At 47.7% G+C, this 22,619-nt stretch overlaps 1 protein-coding gene across 2 annotated transcripts in view; it reads right to left on the reverse strand.

Annotated features, from left to right (window-relative positions):
* Window positions 1–22,619, reverse strand: part of ERCC4 (ERCC excision repair 4, endonuclease catalytic subunit) — a 469,013-nt gene that overhangs the window by 76,764 nt on the left and 369,630 nt on the right. For both annotated transcript variants that reach the window (XM_069647829.1, XM_069647830.1), the window contains exon 10: window positions 449–561. In XM_069647829.1, the coding sequence (XP_069503930.1) occupies window positions 449–561 (113 nt within the window). The remainder of the gene's footprint in view (window positions 1–448; window positions 562–22,619) is intronic.

Raw genomic sequence — 22,619 nt, forward strand, 5'->3', positions numbered from 1 at the left:
AAACAATCCGAGGGACCTCCGCGCGTGAGGGATTTTGGGTACACTATATGTCACAATAGCGACAGTGTTACAGACACGCCTATGCCGACATCCCCTTTCTGGCCTCGAATGACAAGATGCAATACTACACGGTTACCACTGGATGTCGGACCATATGCACAGCATGCGATTCTAAGCAGATTAACAAGCATCAGAAAAGTAAATATCTATTTAAAATATAATGAAAGCCTACTAAATATTTTTGAGATTGCATTAGGTCAATTATGAGATTTCACAAAGCAGTGGGCGTGTTTTTAAGAGAGAGAACCGCAGATCACAAAACTACTGAACACACTGACCTGTGAAACCTTCTGTCAGAAAAGGAATAATATACACAACCATGCAACAATACTTTAGTTAACTCTTAATTTGGTTCCTGTGAAATAAAAAATTAACGGGCAGCACTCACCTGCTTTTCTTGTGTCAGCCGTTACATTTGCTGAAGAAGGCTCTCTCCTCAGGTCTAGGTTAGTATCGTCTCTGCCTTCACGCTCTTCAGGGATAACCATGCTGGCCTTCTCTCTGAAAGATTATTACAGTTACACAATATAAAAACATCAAAAGGTGTTTCTAATTGTGCATTTGTTATCCAGGGGTGCCAAACACTAATCCTCTTTGCTTTAAAGGGGTGACGAGAATCAACTATGCAATGGAAAATAATTAAAGACATTCAGTTCATCAGCCTAGGGAGGATGAAGAACTAGGCTGATCTGTTGGTAGCAATACAAACCTATGAATTGCTGTTTGTATAAAGATCACAGCAACAAGCCCTTTACTGAGCAACAAACTAACAGAATAGAAACTCCCCACAGTCCAGCGATTCCAAGAATATACAGCAACATAGGTATTAATTCCACCTTTGTTTGTAATATTTTAAAAAGCACAAACTCTCCTTAGTATTAACACCTAAAAAAAAAATGTTCAGAGCATCAGAAAATTCCATTGAACACAGTAAGGCATAAACGGTAGAACCTCCAAACATCACAATGAAGAAAAAGGGGGAACCCAAGAACATAAACCGTACATCTGAAAAAAGTGGCACAATCTACAGCCAGAAGACTATGGGCCTGATTCATGGAATGGGGTGCAGAAATGGCGCAACGTCCGTGCCCCGAGACAGACCCTGCGCAGGCCGTGGCACAGAAAAAAATATTGCACGCCACGCGTATTCATGGATTTAAAGATGCATTACTAGCCGTCACGCGAGTAAAAACAAGCTGCGCGAGGAATGCCCACAAAACGCCCCCAAGCACACCAAAAAGCAAGCAAAAGGACAAACACAGCACAAGCCTCCACGCCACCCCTGGCCCACCATCCAGTACTCCTGTGAGAAGGCACGCCTCACCTCGCAAGCCCAGGCTGCACACCAGCAAAATCGCATGTCTCACCTCGCAAGCCCAGGCTGCACACCAGCGAAAACGCGGGCCCTCCCTCACAATGCCAGGCCGCACCCCAGCGATAAGACAGGCACCCCCTCGTAAGTGGAGGTTATACCCCTGAGTGCACCCCATACAACCTTGCCACCCATTCGCACTGCATAACCCCATACTGCACATCAAACACTCGAGCCCAGACACCACTCCCCAGCCCCCTTCACCTGTCACACGACCCCAGGCAGCCCCCTCCAGACTGGACACCACCTCCCAAGCCCCCCTCACCTGTGACACCCCCCAGGCAGCCCCATCCAGCCTGCACACCACCCCCAGCGCCCTCACATGTGACCCCTCCTCAGGCAACCCCCTCCAGACTGGACGACACCCCCAGCCTCCCTCATTTGTGACACCCCACCAGACAGCCCCCTCCAGACTGGACAACACCTCCAAACCCCCCCCTCACCTGTGACAAGCCACAAGGCAGCACCATCCAGACTGGACAACACCCATCAGCCGCCCTCACCTGTGACAACCTCTCCCCCCAGGCCACCCCCTCCAGACTGGACAACACCCACCAGCCGCCCTCACCCCTTACACCCCCCCCCCCCCCAAGGCAGCCCCCTCCAGACTGGACACCACCCCCAGCCTCCCTCATTTGTGACACCCCACCAGACAGCCCCCTCCAGACTGGACAACACCTCCAAACCCCCCCTCACCTGTCACACGCCACAAGGCAGCACCATCCAGACTGGACAACAACCACCAGCCGCCCTCACCTGTGACAACCCCTCCCCCCAGGCCACCCCCTCCAGACTGGACAATACCCCCCAACCCCTCTCACCTGTGACACCCCCCAGGCAGCCCCCTCCACACTGAACACCACCCACCAGCCTACCTCACCTGTGACACCCCCTAGGCAGCCCCCTGACAGTCTCCCAAAATACCAGTGCAATGCATGTCTGCAGCTCACCTGAACTTCGTGGTTTGACAGCACCATACAGTGCGACACCAACATGTACACCGCAAATACGACCAACTGGAAGCACGTGAGGTCCATCCATGAGTGGAGCATCTGCTCACACACCCTTCAAGGCCTTAATCAGCCACCCATACACATGCGACAAGTGAATACAAATCCATGTGCATGTTGACCATGGCCCATTGCCAAGGCATCAAAGCAAAGTAATTGAATCTGTGCCCACGACAGAAGCAGACTTACCAAAACATATTGCAAGACCCACAAACAATGACCAGGCGTGTCACAGCCTAAGCATCAATGCCCTGGGTGGAATGGGTGGCAAAATACCTGTCCGGGAACAATCACATGACAGGGCCATGCATGGAGATTGGTGCTGCCACTCCGGAAGAGCAAACATGGCCCACTACTGCATTCCAGTGGTAGAGGTTGAGCAACACATGAGAGAAGGCAATGTGTGACTGCACATGCTGGTGAACATGTCTACACGACATGGGTTTTACACAGCAATGACAAAGTAATGTGCTATGAACGCGACCATAGAGCAATCCCACAGTGAGCCCACCTCCCTCCACCCCAACCACACGGATGCCAAACACAGTGATTCTGCAAGGTAAATGCAAATGAAAACATACAGTGCAGACCCAGTCGCCTGATGGACCCACCCCCACATGTCAGGCACACGTGCATCATTACATCGCAACCATCCCAGCAACAACAACACACATGCATGCATGCATGCATGCCACAAGACACATGACTTGCAATGGAGAGATGCACTGGCTGAAAATAAAACTATCAAAAGAGGCAGACACACAAATGAACTGCGTGGAATATAAGAAAAAGAACAATGTATTGGACATAAACATGTACAGAAATAAACAGGGAATCGAGCTCAAAGTAGTCCTGGGGAAATATGCAATAAAACTAATATCCTATGCCTAAACTATATACAATAAAAACGGGGAAGGAAAGTCTTGGGAAAATTAATTATAAAAAGGAAACCTACACCTAAATATCTATGTACAAAGGCAGTGGGCTAGTCCTCCTCTCCAATCTCACCGAGCCTCTCCCCAAGGGCTGAGTCCAGCGCCACATCCTCAACCCATAGTCGGCCTATGTTGTTGCCTGGACTGCTTGCAGGTTCTCCCGCATTTGTGTTTCTATCAATTGGCCGACCCTGCAAGTGGCCTCCCACCTCCTTGCCTGACTAAGCGCAATCTCAGCCCTGGCCATCACTACCCTTCGCTTGCCGAGCCGCTGCCTGTCTGCCCCGATCTGCTCGTCATATACTCGAACATGGTAGACATCCTGTGCCTCAGGTCCACGTGTGCCTCCTGCCTCACACTTTGCACCTGCCTCCTTTCGGTGGTCTGCACTGAAAATTGCCTCCTCCTTGTTGCCACCTGCTGCCACAGTGCCCAGTTGTTACGCTCACCTTAGCTCTGCAGAAGCACCAGGAACTGTGCCTGGGCCTTTCGGGACTTTGGTGGATTCACTGGGTTCTTGGAGACTGCCTCTGTTAGAAAACACCAGACTAGGGTTAGGGAACAGTGCAATAGGTCTCAGCCACCACCGTGCACCCTCTGAGGAACCCAAGATCCCGAGGGACTGCGCTCACCTTCTTTATATGAAAGCAGAACTCTCCATCCTGGCAATTCTCCAAGCAGGGGCACAATCCGTATAGGGGCATAACCAGTTACATCACTGATTCGCAGCTCCAAGCCCAGACCTGCTGTGAGCGACACTAGCCCTTGTGTTGCCGGTATTGTCCTTTTCTGGTGCTTACGCACCGCTTGCAGTTGTCTTCTGCCTTTTATGCTTTTCCTTTCAGCACTATGTTTCTCGTGCTGATTGCCTCTTACTTTGCGCTTCCTCTTGCTTCTGTGCGCTTTCTCTCGCTTACTCTGCCTTTTCTTGATTCTGTGCGCATTCTCTTGCTTACTGTGTCTTTTCCTATTCCCAGACGCTTTCTCTTATTTTGTACGCTTTCTCTTGCTTGTTATTCTGCCTCTATGTGCTTTGCCTTTTCTTGTTTCTATGCGCTCTTACTTTGTATGCTCTCTCTTGATTGTTATTCTTCCTGAGCTTTCCCCAGCTTAATGTGCTGATGCACGCGTTAATTGCAGTTGCTTACTCTCTTTGTTTTTTCTTCGTTTTGCAGGAGTCAGCTGGAGCCACGGTAACTGGATCGGAAGGGTTTTGCAGCTGCTGACTGACCAGGAACGGCCAAAGCCGCGATGACGAGGAGCCAAAGGGTCACAGCTGACTGACAGTCTATTTGCAGTGGAGTGCTGGCGCGGAGCAGATGGATGGATTGCGACGTCTCTGGAACGCCTCAAGTATTCCCCTTATAAGTATCCTGATGCACTCAGGAGCTGTGCCGGTGAACGTCACGCTGCTTTGGCAGTGTAACGTGAAACGAGGGCTGCTAGTCTGGGTGTGGCTTATATAGCCAGCCACACCCAGCCATGCCCCAAAAACTAGTCTGCAGCACATCAGTGTTGCTTGGTGCAGTCCTCCCCCATGTTGGGGGAAACAAAGTGGATAGTTCTTCAGCCTTCAACCATTGGGCAATGGGTGCGGTGCCAGGTGCGCCAAGATTGCATCCAACTGAACTGCCGAGTGCCTATACATGAATAGGCACGAACTCCCGGACAACTTCTTTGGGTTCCGTTTCCAAATGGGGTTTTTCGAGGTGTGAGCATATTGACAGGAATTTTGATAGGTGCCTACTATAGAGCCAATGGTCGTGATACCAGTGCCTGCTATGTAGGTACGCCCTCCGAGCCGATGATGATACCCAGGGCCGTAAGCCACCGGCATTGCTTCTGGGTGCCTGCTGTCCCTTCATTGCCGGTGGCCCTGTCGGTGACTGGAAAGGCACGGTGACCACCTCAGCTGATGTACCTTGGTAGCCCAACTCAGGAAGGGATGTTAGATCCACCAGACGGGGCATTGTGGGTGGCACTGGTGCACAGGGGGCCCTGCTGGTATTGATTGATTTGTTTATTTATAGAGCGCCTTACACCAAGGCACTGTACAATGGAACAACTCATACAATGAACAATAAACATTGGGAGCAAAACTACATAATGAATCATTCGATAACAAAACAGTGCAAAAAGCAATTAACTGAGGGGGAGGGGAAGTGAAGAGGGAGTAGGATTGGTGAGGGGGAACAGAGAAGGATAGAACAAGTGAAAAATAGAAGGGTGGGAGAATGAAAAGGGAGTGGGGAGAGAGGAGTTAGAAGATGGAGAGAGGGGGGAGGAAGAGAGAACAGGGGAGGTCTTCAAGGAGGAGAGTGGAGGAGAAGGGATTTAAGGGAAGTGCGAAATGAGTGAAGGGTCGTGGAAGAGCTGATTGAGAGAGGGAGTGAGTTTCAGTGAAGAGGAGAAAGGAGTTGGAAGGAGCGGAACCGGAAGGAAGCACAAGGGGAAGGAGGTACAGTGAGGAGGAAATGGTCAGCAGAACGAAGAGAGCGAGAGGGGGAGTAAAAGGTGAGAAGGGAGGAGAGATAGGGAGGAGCAAGACCATGTAAGGATTTGAAAACAAGGCAGAGAAAGCAGAATTTTAACTGTAAGTGGAAATGTAGCCAGCAAAGATGAGAGAGCGAGGAGGAGATGGAATCACGGGAGGTAAGGAGACAGAGTGGTAAATGGATTTAAGGGGGGCAAGCTGGGATGCAGGAAATCCAAAGAATAAGGGGGAACAGTAGAATAGTCGAGAAAAGATGAGAGAGGAGATAAGGAGTTTGGTCGCATGGAATGTGAGGGAGGGACGGATTTTGCAAATGTTGTATAGGTGGTAACGGCAGGAGCGAGAGGTAAGTGAAATGTGCTGTGAAAAGGAGAGAGAGGAGTCAAATAACGTCTAGATTACGAGCATGGAAGGAGATAGGGAGGTTGGAGGGAGGAAAGTGGATGAACGGGGAGGAGGAAGTGAGTTAGAAGGGAAGAAAATGACTTCAGTTTTATCAGTATTAATAGAGAGTAAGCGGGAGGACATCCAGTTCTTGATAGCTGAGAGACAGGAGGAGAGTTTGAGATGGAGGTCAGGTGAGAAGGAGGAGAAGGAGAGAAAGAGTTGAGTATCATCAGCGCAAAAGTGATGGGAGATATCAAAGGAGGAGATAACGGGGGCGATAAGTGAGGTGTAAAGAGAGAAGAGGAAAGGACCAAGTACAGAGCCTTGTGGAACACCGTATATTAGAGGGTATCTGGGCCGGAAGGCACCCTGGCCTGAAGGATGACTGGCGCATAGAAAAGGAAGATGAGGAGGTGGTTCCAGCAGTGAACATCCCATGGAGGACAACACGGAAACAGGCATGCTGCAAGACAGCTGACGAGGCCGTACAGCTCACTGATGATAGGCAAGCAGACTACGAGTAGCCTGCATATCATCACAAACGTCAATCCGGCCAGCAGGGGTAGCACATAATCCCGGATGTACACATCACATGGTAAGGGGGTGTTGGTCTGGGCTGACACATCAGCCGACACCAGGAGGTGGGTCTGGGTAGAGGCATCCCAGCAGGTGCACACTGCTGCATTCGATGGCGCAGGGACAGGATTTTGCACAGGCACCTCAACAGTGGCCCGCACAGCCTCATGCCCCTGGGACAGGACTGCAGAAGGCACGCCCACCTCAACACCCCCACCTGACCCCATGGGCTGGGCTGCAACAGCCACCTCCTCAAGTCCCCCTCCGTCAACCTGGATGACTCTGGGGCGTCTTCAGCCATGGATGGCCCCTGTGTGGCATCACCTGGCCCCACCGCGGATGAGGATTCCACTCCCACTTTCACCTTCTTGGACTTACCCGCAGCAGCCATGCCCGATGCTTCCCCAGCCACATCACTCCCCGTAGAGGAGCTGTCACAGGTGCGTGGCTTTTGCCTGCACCTCTGCCTGGTGGAATCATCCCTGCTCCAAAGCAATGATTCCACCCTCTTCATCCGATGCAACTGTGGAAAAACAGGGCCAAGGAAGAGAATACTCATCCTTACTCAGCACCAAAAGGAAGATAGCTAAGTGAGACGCCACCAGGAATATCTTTGGAATAGATGTCGGGCGCACAACCATCGCCTTAAGTAAGTCCAGAGATATCAGTATGAAAAACATAGCGGGAGACACCGTGAAGATTTTCCGATTGCGATGATGCTAAACAATAAGAAAATACTTATTGATTGTTACAGGTCTGGCCAAGTTGGGAGTATTGCTACCTGTTTTGAAAAGTGGATATATTCCCACGTCTGACCCACCCCCACCGAATACATAGTGGAAGTGAGACATATTATGACTATTTATGAGCTAGTGCATATACATTAATTGTACAAGAAAAAGTCAGAGAGATAAGAGCGCTAGAGTGACTTTTTAAAATTGTTTTTACTGGTGCCGTGGCTTACCCTACCTATTGAGACAGGGCATGGAGAGGTCTCTGTCTCTCCCGTCCTGAAGAAGGTTGCTGTACTAAGGGACTGAAATAACATGTCCATAGACAAATGAAACACGTGTAGACAATCAAAGTCTGTGAGATAAGCACTACACAGAAGACGATCAAGTAGTAGAGCTGAGGAATCAGAAATTGTGTAATTAGGAAAAGGGTTATCTAACGTAAATCATTAGAAAAAGAATCAACACATTAGTATGGATGTGACGTTGGAGTGAGTAAGAATGAATGGTAGAAGATTTGTATGGCGAGTTGGGGTATTTGTATCCAGTCCTATAATTTGTATAGTGATCTGGATTTTATTTATTTGCTTAATCATTTTGGTCAACATTTATTGTCATTTTTAAATGTTTGTGTTTTAATTAAAATTGAATTAACTAAGTATTGATCAAAACTGTTTGTCAGTATTTGCAAAAAAGACAAATTGCATAGTGGTTGCTATTATCTCTCTCTTCCGCTGGTCCACTACGAACTGTTTGTGAATCCTGGGGGATGCATGCAGACATCCGTCTCAGAAGCATACGTGCTGCAAGCCTAAGGGGGTCACTGTCAACATGCTGGCACATGCACAACACACATGCACCGTACAGCAGTGCACCAGATGGCTACTCACCAGTCGACTCCAGACGTTGCTGTAATTCGCAGACCTGGGTGTGCAGCGCCAGGTAAAACCTCCTCAGGACCCGCATGTTATTCCCCGACATCCGCGCACACAGTGCCCTTCCGCGGTAGCACCGGCCTGGATGAAGCGCATGGCCTTGCCGTGGGTGTCCTGGATTTTAAGATCCTCCCAGCACTTGTGCGCTGTCTTGAAGGAGCGGACTGCCACCCCCTCTCCGCATTGATGGCACCCGTGATCTTGTACCAGATCTGCTGACGTCCATCCTTGCTGCGTTTGTATTGCAGGGTTAAAGAGGGCATCAGAATGCTCCAGGACCTTCACCACCAGGATGTCAACTTCCCTGGCGCTGAAGTTGACAGCCCTCTGACTCGCTGCCGTGGGGTTGCCGCTGTGGTCTGATGATGATGGTGCAGACATGGCAACTCCGAGGCAGGTGTGGGCTGGCAAGGTCCTGCAGCTGGGCTGTGGAGCGGTGGTGGTGGTGGAATGGCATGGTGGGAGTTCAATGAAGCAGCTAAGGTGGTCACAGGGCCAAAGACATGCCACAGGCAATGGCTGGACAGCAGGCACTCCAAACGCAGTGCAGGTGGGCAGCAGGCACACATACTGTACAGGCAGCAGCAGATGGCTAAGTTGGAGGCAGCACGGGCAGTAGGAGGCATGTAAAATGGTACAGAGCCAGGAGCGTGCGTCTTCCCAGTCCCTTTATGATGGCAGCCGGAAACAGAATGAAGGGACTTTGCGCGTAAAAAGTGAGAAAAACGTGGACACGTGAAATAAGAGGAAAGGCTCTCAGCGCATAACCTACATGCAGGCGTTGAGCACGTCATATTTGTGGATACATAAGTATGTGTAGAAGTAACTCCGAAAGTGCGTGCAAAGGGGAGGAGACAGGCGAGTGGAGTACTGCATATTTTGGGGGTGCCACGCAATCCGTTCACTTCAGCGACCGTACAAACTTCTTATTTTGGTAGGGGATTTGCCTCCGTGCATAGGCGCATCTACTTTTGATTTTTGCGAGGCTAACGGTGAGTTGCGTATATGCATTTTTTTCAACTCTGGGTTCCCCTGTGTATCGCGTACCACTTTTCTTAACTTTCTTGTAGCTTTCCGGGGTTCGCGTACGCATTGTGTGTGTTGCTGGGTGCCACTTTGTATCGTGTACCACTGTTTTCCTATTTCGGAAGCTATCCTGGTATCACGTACGCATTTAATTTTGTTTTGGGATGCCTGTGCATTACGCATACCTTATTTCTAACACCTGGGGTACATTTGAGCCTTGTTGGACCTCCGAACTAAGTCTTCCATCACGTAGACTGCCCCCTCACTCAAATTGCCCAGGACAATTACTTGGTGTGCCTTCCATTTTTCCCTTACACCTGGAACATGAGTGAAAAGGCCCCAAGAGGGAAAGGGGTCAGACGTGGCTGGGGTCAGGGACGTCCTGCGGAAGCAACTGTCCCAGCACCAAGGGTTCAGGGACGTGCTGCAGAAGCAGCTGCCCCAGCCCAAAAGGGTAAGGGACACCGGAGGAGGAGGAGCTGACCAAGCATGAAGAGGCTATGAGCCAATTCATTCTACTGGCGTGGGAGGCCTGGAAAATTACGAGGATACGTCCGGTGAGTGACCAACATTGTGCATCCTGAGTATGTGAAGAGAAGCTTCACTAAGAATTATACAAAGCAAAGGATGGCTTTTTTGTTCCACTGTTTTTGCTCGGCGACCTTCCAACTGTGAAGATGATCTGTTTGTCAGGTCTTTTAAGAGTATGACGGTTAAAAAGCCTAAGACTGCTTATTCCAGTAATGTTCACAATACTCTATTAAAGACAAGCACCAAAGATATTTGTCATCATCACTGTTTTATTCTACATATAATGGTGCCCTTTAGATGACACATGTTTTGGTCAAAAGACCTTTTTCAAATCAGGGCATGTTCATTTGTCCTGTAAATATTCATCCATTTACACACATACAATTGTTGAACAGTAAGCAAGATAAGTTGGATCCAATATTGAAAAGCATGCATAGTACAAAAAAGTGTATAATCAATACATTGATAAGGCATTACCATATGGATTAGTGAAATTGGAGTTAGTTCGGGGAAAGGGGTAGAAGTAGATTCAAAGAGACAAGAAAAAATAAATAATTAGAGAAATAAAGAGACAAGAAATAAGAAACAACAATTTATTTTCAGATTCTCTTGTACAATTCAAAGCATATTTATACCATCTGTTCAGTCACAAAGTATAATGTATAGTGTGTTTACTGCATTCAAAATCAAGGTTACACTCAGTTCCTATTGTCTTTGTTCATACGTGTACATTTAAATGAAGAAGTGCTTTTGCTGTGTTTGAATACATTGTTAGATCTAGTTCCTGCTTCTTAATATTGTGGGTCAAGCCTAAATGTGTTTGAATACATGGTTACATCTAGTTCCTGCTTCTTCATATTGAAGGTCAAGTCGGTGAGGGCGATTTCTTGTCCCTTAGTATTATTGCATTTCCTTTGTATTCATATCCGAACAGTCTCGCCCAGTGATTGATAAAAATAAGTTGACGTTGCTTACCATTAGTCCCTTTTGGTTTGATTCACTCTATCATGATATTGGGTTAAATCCTTGCAATAAAAACATATTTACTTTGGAAACTCATCTCTCGATGTTTGGTTTCATCTCTAAGAGTAGTGATCCTGTATGTAACAGTGTAGGCTCCATTACCCTTGCTAATCTGTTTGTAGCCATTTTATTCTTACGTCTAATTCCTGTTAAACTAATTCTTATAGCATCTTGTTATCATACAGCAAACCTATTACCTGATATTCATTATTACACCTTCTAATGTTTCAAAAGATGATCGATATGCGCTCCCAATCAGTGCATGCATGCTCGTTACAAGTACGTCCGTGCTTAAGTACATTACTTTGCTCGTAAATGCTAATGTTCGCGTATGCGTTTCTCACGTGTGCCCATTCGGGACTTTAAACTTTGTCTTATTTTGTCTGTTAGACCACAGACTCGATAAGAGTCTCCTTGGGAGGTCCTAGTAGCTGGTATTGATTAGTAATGGTTCTTTGATGCATCTATACGCTGCGATCACTCTTACAAGTGAATTTCGGAGTGCTATGTCCTTCGCATCGGCTCCATTTGGATTACGCGAGACGCCGGCACCATTCTCAATTAGTTGATTAGTTGTGGTGTGCTACCATGACAACAGCTGGACCGCTCGACATCTATTTCCAATGCTAAGCTTCAGGCACCATATTATGGATCAAATGCCTGTCCATATATAAATATCACTGTAAATTGCCCATGCTCTTAGTTTAGCTTATGAGCTGGTATTTATCATGCATTCAGCTGCATAATTTTAACCTGTGATTTTGAATTTTGGGGTGAAACTTTTTTTGATTGTAAATAAATGAAAAAATGACCGGAGTCACTACTTATTGTATCATATTACTAGCCACATTTTAAACAATATTTTAATTTATGGGATTGCTGCTATAACCATATCATGTAATATATATCCGTTGTTTAAGTCTTGTATTCCTACATACAGATTTTATTTCCTTCATCTTCGTCTCAGAGTTGGTTGATACACGTTACTTGTTTTGTATCAAAGATTAATAATTTGATAATCACCAATTTGTGTTTTCACAGTCTGTTATTAGATTGGATACACTCCGCTGGACTGTGTATATATTGTTACAGTATTAATATTTAATTCAACTACTCAATAATAGTAGCAATATCATTAAATGATCTTGTCTCAGCTCTTGATGTAATTATAATGACCGCATTTTGGTTTGTTTACATTTTGATACTCATTCACAGCATATATGGTTCACCACCGTTCTTGATTTGTCGAGTAGATGTATAAGTCCATTATAAGAAGGAGACCATCTCATGGTCTGTGTTCAGACCTATTGCAGTAGTATTACATTTTCCTACCAGTCTTGCTTTCGCCTGTCTCAGGCTTTTTTCTCTGTCACTGCCCCTCCTTCCAAGTGTTATTTTCTGTAGACCTGTCGTTTGCCAATGTTAAGCTATTGGAAATTGTGGATCTTGACTGCCTATATTCGATAAATGTTCTCTGATCCTAGTTCGCATAAACCTAATTGTACTTCCGATGTATAATTTATTACATTTGCAAATGATACCGTAAACTACATACTTGGTCCAACAATTTATGTCATTTTGAATTTTATGTTCTTTGCCATTCATGTCCAAGAAGATGCTTGTTTTCTCATGCGCATATTTACACATAGTGCAGGGTGCACACTTCCTAAATCCAATACTCTCAGACTGCAGTCAAGTCCTGGCTGTTGTGCAAGCTTCTTTAGGCAACAGTGAAGGGCTCAATTTATTTTTGATTGTGTTGGCCCGCCTGTAAATAATCCAAGGCTTTTCTTCTACATATCCTCGTATGTGTTCATCCAGACCAAGTAGATACCAGTTTTTTTCTTCAATACTTTACTGATTAAATAGAAGTCACTGCTGTATTTAGTCACAAACCCAATCTTTGCCTGAGGGCCATCTGATTTTTTTTATTTAGTTTCTTTTCCATGAGTGTCTGATCTTCTGAGAGTTCACTTACTTTCTGATATGCCTTATCAATGCATTTCTCCGTATATACTCTTTGCTGCAATCTCGCATATAAAAAGTTTACATTCTTGATTAAATGTATTCTGGCTCTGACAGTTTCTGCATACTCTGATGAATTCACTGGTCGGTATATTGCGTATCATTGGTTCATAGTGGCAGCTTGATGCGTGCAAAGTTGAGTTCACCTCGGTTTCTTTTCTAAATGTCCATGTTTCCAGTTGATCCCCAAGTACGTGTATAGTTAGATCTAGGAAGTTGATTTCAAGTTTGTTACGTGTATCTGTAAATTGGATTCCAAATGCATTGTTTATTCTCTTAGTGAATTTGTCAAATTCCTCCTTTGATCCTTTCCATATTAGGAACACCATCATTATAACGAGTCCAATGGATCACTTTCTCTGAGTAGTCTTTGCCTGTGTATATGATCTTATCCTCAAATAAACCCATAAATAGGTTGGCTAGGGCAGGTGCATATTTTGTGCCCATGGCCATGCCCTTCGTCTGTTTGAAATATGTGTCATCAGACATGAATATATTGAAATCAAATGTGACTTGAAGCATCTCCTGTACTGATCACCAGGTCGTGTTTAATAGATGTGTACAGATCCTTGACATCCAAGGTGGCCATAAAAGATAATCGTTTCTCCATTAGAAAGTTTTAAGTTTCTTGACCACATCTGTTGTGTCTTTAAGATAAGATTGAAGTTTACTTGCTCTAGGTTGTAAGATGTTATCTAAGTATTCAGAAATTCCTTCGGTTGCCCATCCTATTCCACTTAGGATGGGACAGCCTTGCAGTATTCTTTCAAGGAGTTTATGGACCTTAGGGAGGAAGTACATCGTAGGGATGGTTGTTTTTTTTAATCATCATGTAGTTCCTCTCTTCATCCGAAATCAATACTTTTATGTGCCATCCCACAATGTATTCCTCTGATTTTCTAATGATGGTGTTTGTGGGGTTCTCTGCTAGAATTCTATAGCAGTCTGATATTTTTAAATGGTTATTAGCCATTTGCACGTAATCCTGTCTGTCCATTACAACTGTATTCCCTCCCTTATCGGCCTCTAATTACTACTGTTGTGTCGCATGCTACATTTTTGAGTGCCTCAGATTCGTCAGGTGTCAAATTACTCATGTCCCAATGTTGTCTTTTCTTTAAGTGTTTCTGCTCTTCGATTGAGATCCTCCATAACAGCCTTATAAAATGTATCAATGATGTTGTCCGGTGGCAATTGAGGGACAGATTTCGATCTCACACTTTTCATTTCCATAATGTCTGGTGCAACATGAAGTTCATGTAAAACATCTGATGTCGAATGATTCAGTTTCTCCTAAAGATCCAATTGTGTAGATTATCTTCTATGTCCTGGATTGTTAATTGACAACGGTTCACTTCAACTCCTCTTGTATATGTTCTCTGAGCTTGTGTAGTAAAAATGTAAGTTTTAGTTTGAGTGAACTTAAATAAGTCAATCTGGACTTCTACATTGTCGTATCTAGATGTTGGTGCAAAAGAGTCACTTGTTAATAACACTCACCAAGATTGCAGTGCACATCTGGCTGCATTTGAATGACTGCCCCGGGTGAACCATGTCATGTGGTGTACTGACTCCTGCCCAGTGTACACAAGAGTGGATACAAACCATGTGGTGTTCATCAGTTGAACAGGTCCATGTGACAGTACTCATCCCCCTACTAGCATACCCCCACAACATCTGCAACATGATACCACAACGTGCACTCTTGTTAGCTGCATCCTTGATGTCAGTGACTCTGCTCTGCTAGGTATGTGCTTGTGTCCGAAATAGGTGTTACACTTTATGCCCTGCAAGGTACAGAATCTCTTTTCACACGTGTATGTAGGTGCTTCCATGCTACAGTCTAGACTGTGCACATCCTTGCTGCCCCAATGGCAATGACTCCTGAGACAAATTGTTGCGACGCCTGATCCCCGTTACCTTCCCACACTCAGCACACACTCCATAGGTCCATGCCCCTCTGCCTCTTGTGGGTTACTGTACCTTGTTCCTATCTACAACTCCATTGACTCACTCTCTCCACTTCACGGACCTTGCCTAGGTGGTACTCTTACAGCCATACATCAACTGGGACTGTTACCTTTTTCCCCAGACTGACGGCATGTTCCCATTGTGTACAGTCCCTGTACCAGGACAATACTGGTGTGGCATGTGATGGATGTGTGTCTGCCTGTTGCCATGTGATGTTAATTGCACGTCACAGAGCCACATGTCCACGTCCATTTCACTGGTATTAGTCAACAGTTTGCAGTGTCATGGGTGATAATGTGCTTCTTAACGACCCTGTTGCTTGGCAATGTGTCCACTGGCAGCATGACCCTGAGCAGGGAATGTTGTTGCTAGTCTGCATATGCCATGCTCAGATGGCTTGTTGTCCATAGTTTGTGGATGCTATATTTCTTATGGTGACATGCCCTGCATTTAGTTGCATGATAGCAATGTGATACACGTTTACTGCAGACATGTTGCACATGACTCCACATGTCTTTCTGTCCATGTGCAGGTGAGGAGGCACCAGATGCAGAGGAAGAAGAGTCTGTGCTGCTTCAGACCACCAGGGGAGGATGTGGAGTGACAGGCCGTAAAAACACACTGATGCTACAGACCATCCTGAGCTGTGCTGCTGGACTGTTTAGACTCAACTGGCTCTGATGCTGAACCAGATGTGCAGTACTCAATGCTGGCGGAGATGAGTGCACCGATGGGTGGAGCAGTTGGGGCCTGTGAGTCTGCAGGGGGTCAGGTAGCTTCACGAGGCCCGCCCGTCTGTGGTGGCTACGGCTGCAAGGCCACGCTCCCATGTATTGGTTTCTGGTCCTGGGGCAGATGCCCAAGGGAGTGTTGCAGTCCTGCAGCCTGGGACACGGGCATCACAGCCAGGGCCATGCTCCCTCAGGTCAGGCATGCGTGGGCCCCGCATATGTGGGTGACGTATGCAAGCTGGGCAGACAGTGTGGGAGCAGCAGATGTTATGTTCTGCACACCGACAGGGTGCTGCCTGTGGGAGTTTGGCTGAGGGAATGGATAGGGTGGCCACTTCCATGATTCCCCCCCCCCAGCAACACAAGTGGAGCAACAGCTGCAGGTCATGCGATCCACCTGCCGCTCCCACAGCTGCGCATGGAGGCCAACATCAGGGGGAGACGGGCAGATCTGCAGTGTCTGCAGGCAGCCCTGCTTGCAGAGGGTAAGGCACACAGGGAAGCACTGAGGCGTGAGTTGTGGGCCCACAGAGCTGTCATTCGTGCGGAAGAGGCAGCCAGCAGAAGACTGTTCCGCCAGGAGATGTTATCATTGAGGCAGACAATCTCAGAGGAACTCTGTGCGACCCGTGAGGTTGTGCATAGAGACCTCCAAGCCTTCAGTCTGCTGGTGCATTTATCAGTGTCACGCATGGCGGCTGCCATTGAGGACCATGCCAGGGCACTGCATGGTGAGCCTCCAGCCCCACTTCCACCATCAGATTTAACGCAGGATGGGGGTGCCAGCACAGACATGGCTCCCGGTCCACCGTAGCTGTACAGTCCGTGAGCTCATGGAGGGGAAATGTTTTTTTAAATTTAAATATTTTTTTATGTCCCCCCGGTGCATGATGGACATTTTTTATTTTCTTTGGACATTTTCTGATACTTTTGATGACCCCAGGCCCAGATGTGATTTTTGAGTTGCCCTTCCCAGGTTTTATTTTAATTCTATTTTTACCTTGAGTTGTGCAGTTGACCTCTCAAGGCCATGTATGCATACATAGTGAGGTCAACTTGCATGTTTGCATGGTATTTCGCAGGATGGCATGTGCAGGTAACTATGGGTTCAGTGTATCCTCGCAAATGTGTGCTGTGTGGATGGTACTTCACTATGCCTGTTGTAATGTCTTCTTTCAGTAATCTGTGATCTGGCGGTGACTGCTGTCCCAGGGAGACACCCTGCACCCTTTGACGTCCATGCTCTCCATGCCCTCCAACAGGCACTGGCCCTCCTGTCACCAATTTGGAGACAGTTTCTGGTGAAGGTGATGCGGGATTCACACCATGCTGGAGCAGTCAGCGGGTAAGCATGAGCACCGTCTTGCATGTTGAGCACGAGTCATTGTTCCCCATGTTTCCTGCAAGTGCTTTGCATGCTACTATGCCAGGATGTTTTATTTTAGTGCCATCTGCCCTTGGGTCAAAAAGGTTAGACCCATCAAGGGGTATGTCCAGTAGCCTTGAATGGACATCCGGGGCAAACCCAGATTTGCATAACCATGGGAGACCATGCAAATCTTCTGATTATCGCACTGGGGGCCATAAACCAACCAACGCAGTCTAATACATCAAGCCCTGATTGGAGAGACTGGCAGGAAGCCTCATTGGCATCATTGATGGCATTATTAAAACCATCCCTCATCTGACTCCCTGGAATGTTCTCTGCTGCCTGGGAAACTACATTCCAAAGAGTTTATGTATAATTTGTCAGTGCACAAGATGCATTAATGGCTTTCAGTGCCATGCTTCCCGGAGAAAATACTCTTGGCTAGTGCATCAAAATCAGTTGATCAGCCAAAATCAACCGCTATCAGCCAAAAATAAAACCTCGAAATGAAACATTACGAAAAAAGAATTCAGAAGATCTGCATTCTCCCACCTAATAGCAAATCTCTGGAACTCAATCCCAAAGGAAATAAGAATAGAAGATCACCTTACCTTCAGAAAACGACAAAGTCTGGCTATTCAACTCACAATGATCAGGAGGAAAATAAGCACCTCCCCACTCCATTCAACACAGACCCAAGACAATCAAGGAACAGTACGGATCCTGGGGAAAAAAAAGAAGAAAAAAAAAAGATACTTCACACAACCTACAGGCCAGCCTTACCACACAGAACACTCCATCCACACATCCCCCCCCCATAAGAACAAACTGCTGCAAAAAACCAAGACACTACCCCTCTGGACACACACAGTGCGCACAACCCAATAACGCTCACAAAGTCAACAAGCACAGATGCCAGTTTCTCCTGGTTCTGCAAGCACAGAAGAGCATGTCCTCTATCCTTGTCCCTCTTCCCTCACTAACCTACCCTACTCACTTTCTTACAGAGCCACGTGAGTGCCTGGAGACCATGCTAATGGGAACAGTGCATGGTATAGTTCAACGTAACATAACATATCATATTTCGTATCGTCCCTATCTGGTGGGATGATCCGATAAGCTGCACCTCTTGAGGTGGAAGTAGCCACCTGCGCCACCAAACTCTCTGGAGTAGAGTGTCTGGAAAGAAAGTCGGGGTGACCAGATAAAGGCCTGTACTTTTTCACCAACTCTTTGTTCACAGCAGGAGTGGTATCAGGTTTTTGTAAATTTCCTAAAATTGGGTTTTTAGAGCTCTGTGGAAAGGTAGCACAGGCTCCTTAGGAGGGGCTCTATCCATGATATGGTACGACAGTCATCTTCTTTGTCTTCCTCAAAGATAGAACCAAAGGTCTTGAAACATTACTTTTTAGATTGTGGTTTCAAACCAGCAATTGGATCTCGACAACTTGGAATGTTTGGAGCGCTTCTTGTGCATTACTGGAGACTTGTCTTCGATAGAACGCCTACCTCCGGAAGATTTTCTCTTTGAAGGAGTGGAGGATGGAGACTTCGACACTGACCGACCTAGAGTGAGTTTGAAACTTCTCTTTTTTAAGGCCTTGCTGGTCATTGTTGGGACTTACCATACTCCCTCTATCAGCAAGGTCCCACTCCAGTCACGGACTGGCGTCCTCCATGGCACCCTGTGCAACAGGAATACCAGGCCCTGCATCGCCTGTTTGCCCGTGTCTTCCTTCCTCCAGTGGCCTGCATTCAAGCCATCGATTTGCATTGCACCAGCGCCTTCTCTTCCTCGCACCCTAACAACACTCTATCACCCAGGAGGCCATGCTATTAGTCATGTGATAAGGACGTTCCCATGGCTTGCAGCGTCATCCAGAAGTGTTCACATTTAAGGAATCAGCATTTGTGAGACCATGGCACTCAACTGTGTTCTTCCAGCGTTTTGACTTCTTTGATCTGCTCTTTCCACAGGTTCATACGACGTCGGCTCAGTTCATACTGGATTGATTTGGCTTTCCCTACTGGCTTTTTACTTGGCATTCTTGACTTCCTTATGGATACCTTTATTGTTTTGTGGATTGCATCGTGGATCCCCCGGTTTGTTGTGTCACTTTGGATCTTGTGCGCTCTGTTTGATTTCCTGTTGCTGCTTCCTTGTTTGTGGCTCCATCCCCATTGTCCCTCGCCTCCTCTCCCCATTGGACAACTGCTTTTCAGCCCGAACAAGGACCTTGTCCTGCGTTCGTCTCCTCGCTGTCGCCACTTTACATTCACCGGCACTGAGGTGAGGCTACTTTTACATTGTGTGGCTGAAATTTGTGTTTTCTTTGTTGGGAATCCTCTGGTGCATTTTGTGAGCACTGGCCGCTCTGATTTCCCGTTGCTGCTTCCTTGTGTGTGTGGCTCCCTCCCCGTTGTCCTGCCTCCCCTCCACTGATTGGGTACCTTGGCCTACTTAATTGTTTCCCTCAGGGCTGCCCCACTGCCGAGGCAAGGGACAGCTCCCACAGAAGTAGCTCCAGCTGGTGTCTGCCGGGGAAGCATGAAGCCTGCACCAATCAACTTGTGTGGACAGGGGGGGGACAGAAATCACTGCACCCCACTAAACTGACCCACCCCTCCATTTACTCCTTTTCCTCTCATTACACCACCTTGAAACAGCTCAGTCAACTATAATGTTTAACCATCTTTAACATCTCTCCAGGAAAGTCACATTCTTGCATTACTGTTGTATTTAAACAAGGCCTTTTACCCGCCTTTTTGGGAAAGTCGAATCTGAGTGTTTTTTGCAGTGCGCCGTCATCCCCCCGTCTTCGGTCCTTACTGCTCCAGCGTTCTGATGTGGTGTGTTGCCCGTTTGTTGCCTCCTGTGTGCCTCCTTCTGTGTGCCTCCTTCTGTGTTAACCCTCCCCCTTGGTGCTCACTGTGCTGCGTGGCTGTGGGCTGTGCGCTTCCTGTCCTCCCTCACGCTGCCCTCTTGCCTCCTCGCACCCCCTATGGTGCTCTGAATCTCATCTTCTCAAACTGCTACTCTATCTCCTATCCCTCTCACTAAGTCTGGAAGCAAAAGGTTCAAGAGGCATATCCTGGTCTCCAACCCAGGCCTCCCTATTCCTTATACCAACATCAGTGCTTCCCCTAGACAGACTCTCACCGACACCCTCTTTGTCGTTCCCTCTCCAGACCTATGGACCCCACCATATGGTCTTTTTTCTCTCTCTCCTTTCACCTATTAATGGTGGCACCCGGTGGGAGGTCCTTGTGGCCCCCTTCAAAACTTCAAGACCATCATCAATGTCTATCTAAATGGTACCGTCATGGTCCAGGGCTCTCAGTGCAATCTGCTCCTCCTTGATAGGCGTCGCCCACGTCTCATCAATTTCCTCCCTTCTCCTGTCACTCCTTGCAACACCTCTCTGGCTCCTCTACCATCTCCCTCCTCCTCCGCCGCCTCTCTGGCACCCACCTCTTCCTCCTCTCTGGCCCCTATGCCACATCAGTCTACTGCCTCTGCCCACTCTCGGGCCAGTCTACCGCCTCTGCTGGGTGTACTTTAGCCCTGCACCCCACCCCGGAAGGCTTTCAAATGTGGCAACCTGCTCCATGTAGCTACTCTCAACTCTCGCTCTCTGCCAAACATTCCACCAACATTTCCACCTCCTCGAAAACCTTGATCTGGATGTCCTCACTCTCGTCAAAGACATGGTTCACGGACAACTCTGTCACAAGTTCTGACACTCTCCTCCCTGAGGACTAAAAGGTCCTCTCAGAGTCCAGAAACAACCAGCCCAGAGGTGGAGCAGTCCCTGATCTTTCCGGAGGGGGTCCTTACTTCTGTCATTCCTATGCAGGCCTACTCAACCTTTGAATGCCTAGTCTGCAGGCTCTCCATCTCTTCTGGCCTCTCTCTGACTGTGGCCACAATCTACAGGCCACCTGGTCAGGTCACCCTCTTCCTCTCAGAATGAGCTGACCTCTCTCCCTCCTAGTCTCAACCTCTCAACGTCTCCTTGGAGAACTCAACATCCACTTGGATGTTTCTAATCCCTTCTCTGGGATCTTCCGCAACCTATGCAACTCTCTCCCCCTTTCCATTCTACCCTCTGGTCCGACATACTCTGCTGGACACACCCTGAATGTTCTCATCTCCTCAGACAACCCTCTCTCTAACCCTCTAACCACTCCTCTCTCTTGGACTGACCGCTTTCTGCTCTCCTCTCACCTGAAACTTCTTGCCCCTCAAGCAAGGCCTACCCCAGCACGGCCACCTTCCTTATCGGTTATTCAGCTCATGAAGCGAGCGTCCGTGTACGCCTTTGCCTCTACTTTCTCTGCACCTCCTACCCCTGCGGCTGACTCAGACACTGACACAGCCCTCTAGAACCTGCATCTTTCTTCTCGAACACTCTGAACACCCTTGCCCCTGTCATGAGAATCTGTCTGAAGCCTACCAAGTACAACTCTTGGTACGACTCCAACCTTGCTGCCCTGAAACGCAAGTGCAGGGTGGCTGAGAGGAAGTGGAGGGCTTTGGGTGCATCCTCTGACAAACTGGCCTGCCACCTGCTCCAAAGGCAATACAGACTCACTGTCCTCTCCAAGAGGAGAGTCCATATCCAAGCCTGTCTCTCTGTGGCCTCTAACAACATAGCCAAACTCTAAAATCTGCAAGGAGCTGTCCAATCCCACCGCAGTCTCCACCTCTCCTTTTCCCTCCCACACCCTCTGCATGGCTCTAGCCTCTCATTTCACCACTAAGACATCATGTCCTTGCTCTCCTCTTCCTCTTCCCCCTTGCCCCGTCTCTCAGGCTCCCTTTGACCGCTTCTCCCTCTAATCTTCCTTTTTCCTCCATCACTCTGACAACACCTGATGGCTTCTCTAGACAAGTCCGATCTATGAAAGTGTCATCCAAACAGGTGCTCCCCTGCTCCTCCAGAAGCATCAAAGACCACATTGCCACACTCGCTCCAGCCTTGGCCGATTTCTGCAATCACTCTTTCGCTGCTGGATCTTTCCCCTCTCTCCTCAAGAACTCCCTTGTGCACCCTCTCCTAAAAAGGCCTTCATCTGACCCTACATGCCCAGGAAACAAACTATCCCCCGATTTCTAGCACTCCTTTCTTGGGTAAACTCCTGGTAAAGCTGCCCATCTCCCAGCTTACCTTTCATACTGAATCTGTTGGCTGTCTCCATGACCATCAGTCTGGCTTCAGAGCAGCCAGAGACACGGACTGCTCTCCTGAACACCTGTGACGATCTGCTCTGTAACCTCGACTCCAGCTCCCCCCCCTGTTCTCATCCTCCTTGACCGTTCCTCTGCTTTCAACACGTTCAACCACGCCACCCTGATCAACCATCTCTGTGTGAACCTGGGCATCAGGGATCAGGCCCTGGTGTGGCTGACCTCCTTCCGCCACCTCTCTCTGCACATGCG

Source organism: Ambystoma mexicanum, chromosome 2q (assembly GCF_040938575.1).
Source record: "Ambystoma mexicanum isolate Mex_15411 chromosome 2q, UKY_AmexF1_1, whole genome shotgun sequence".
Classification (NCBI taxonomy): Eukaryota; Metazoa; Chordata; class Amphibia; order Caudata; family Ambystomatidae; genus Ambystoma; species Ambystoma mexicanum.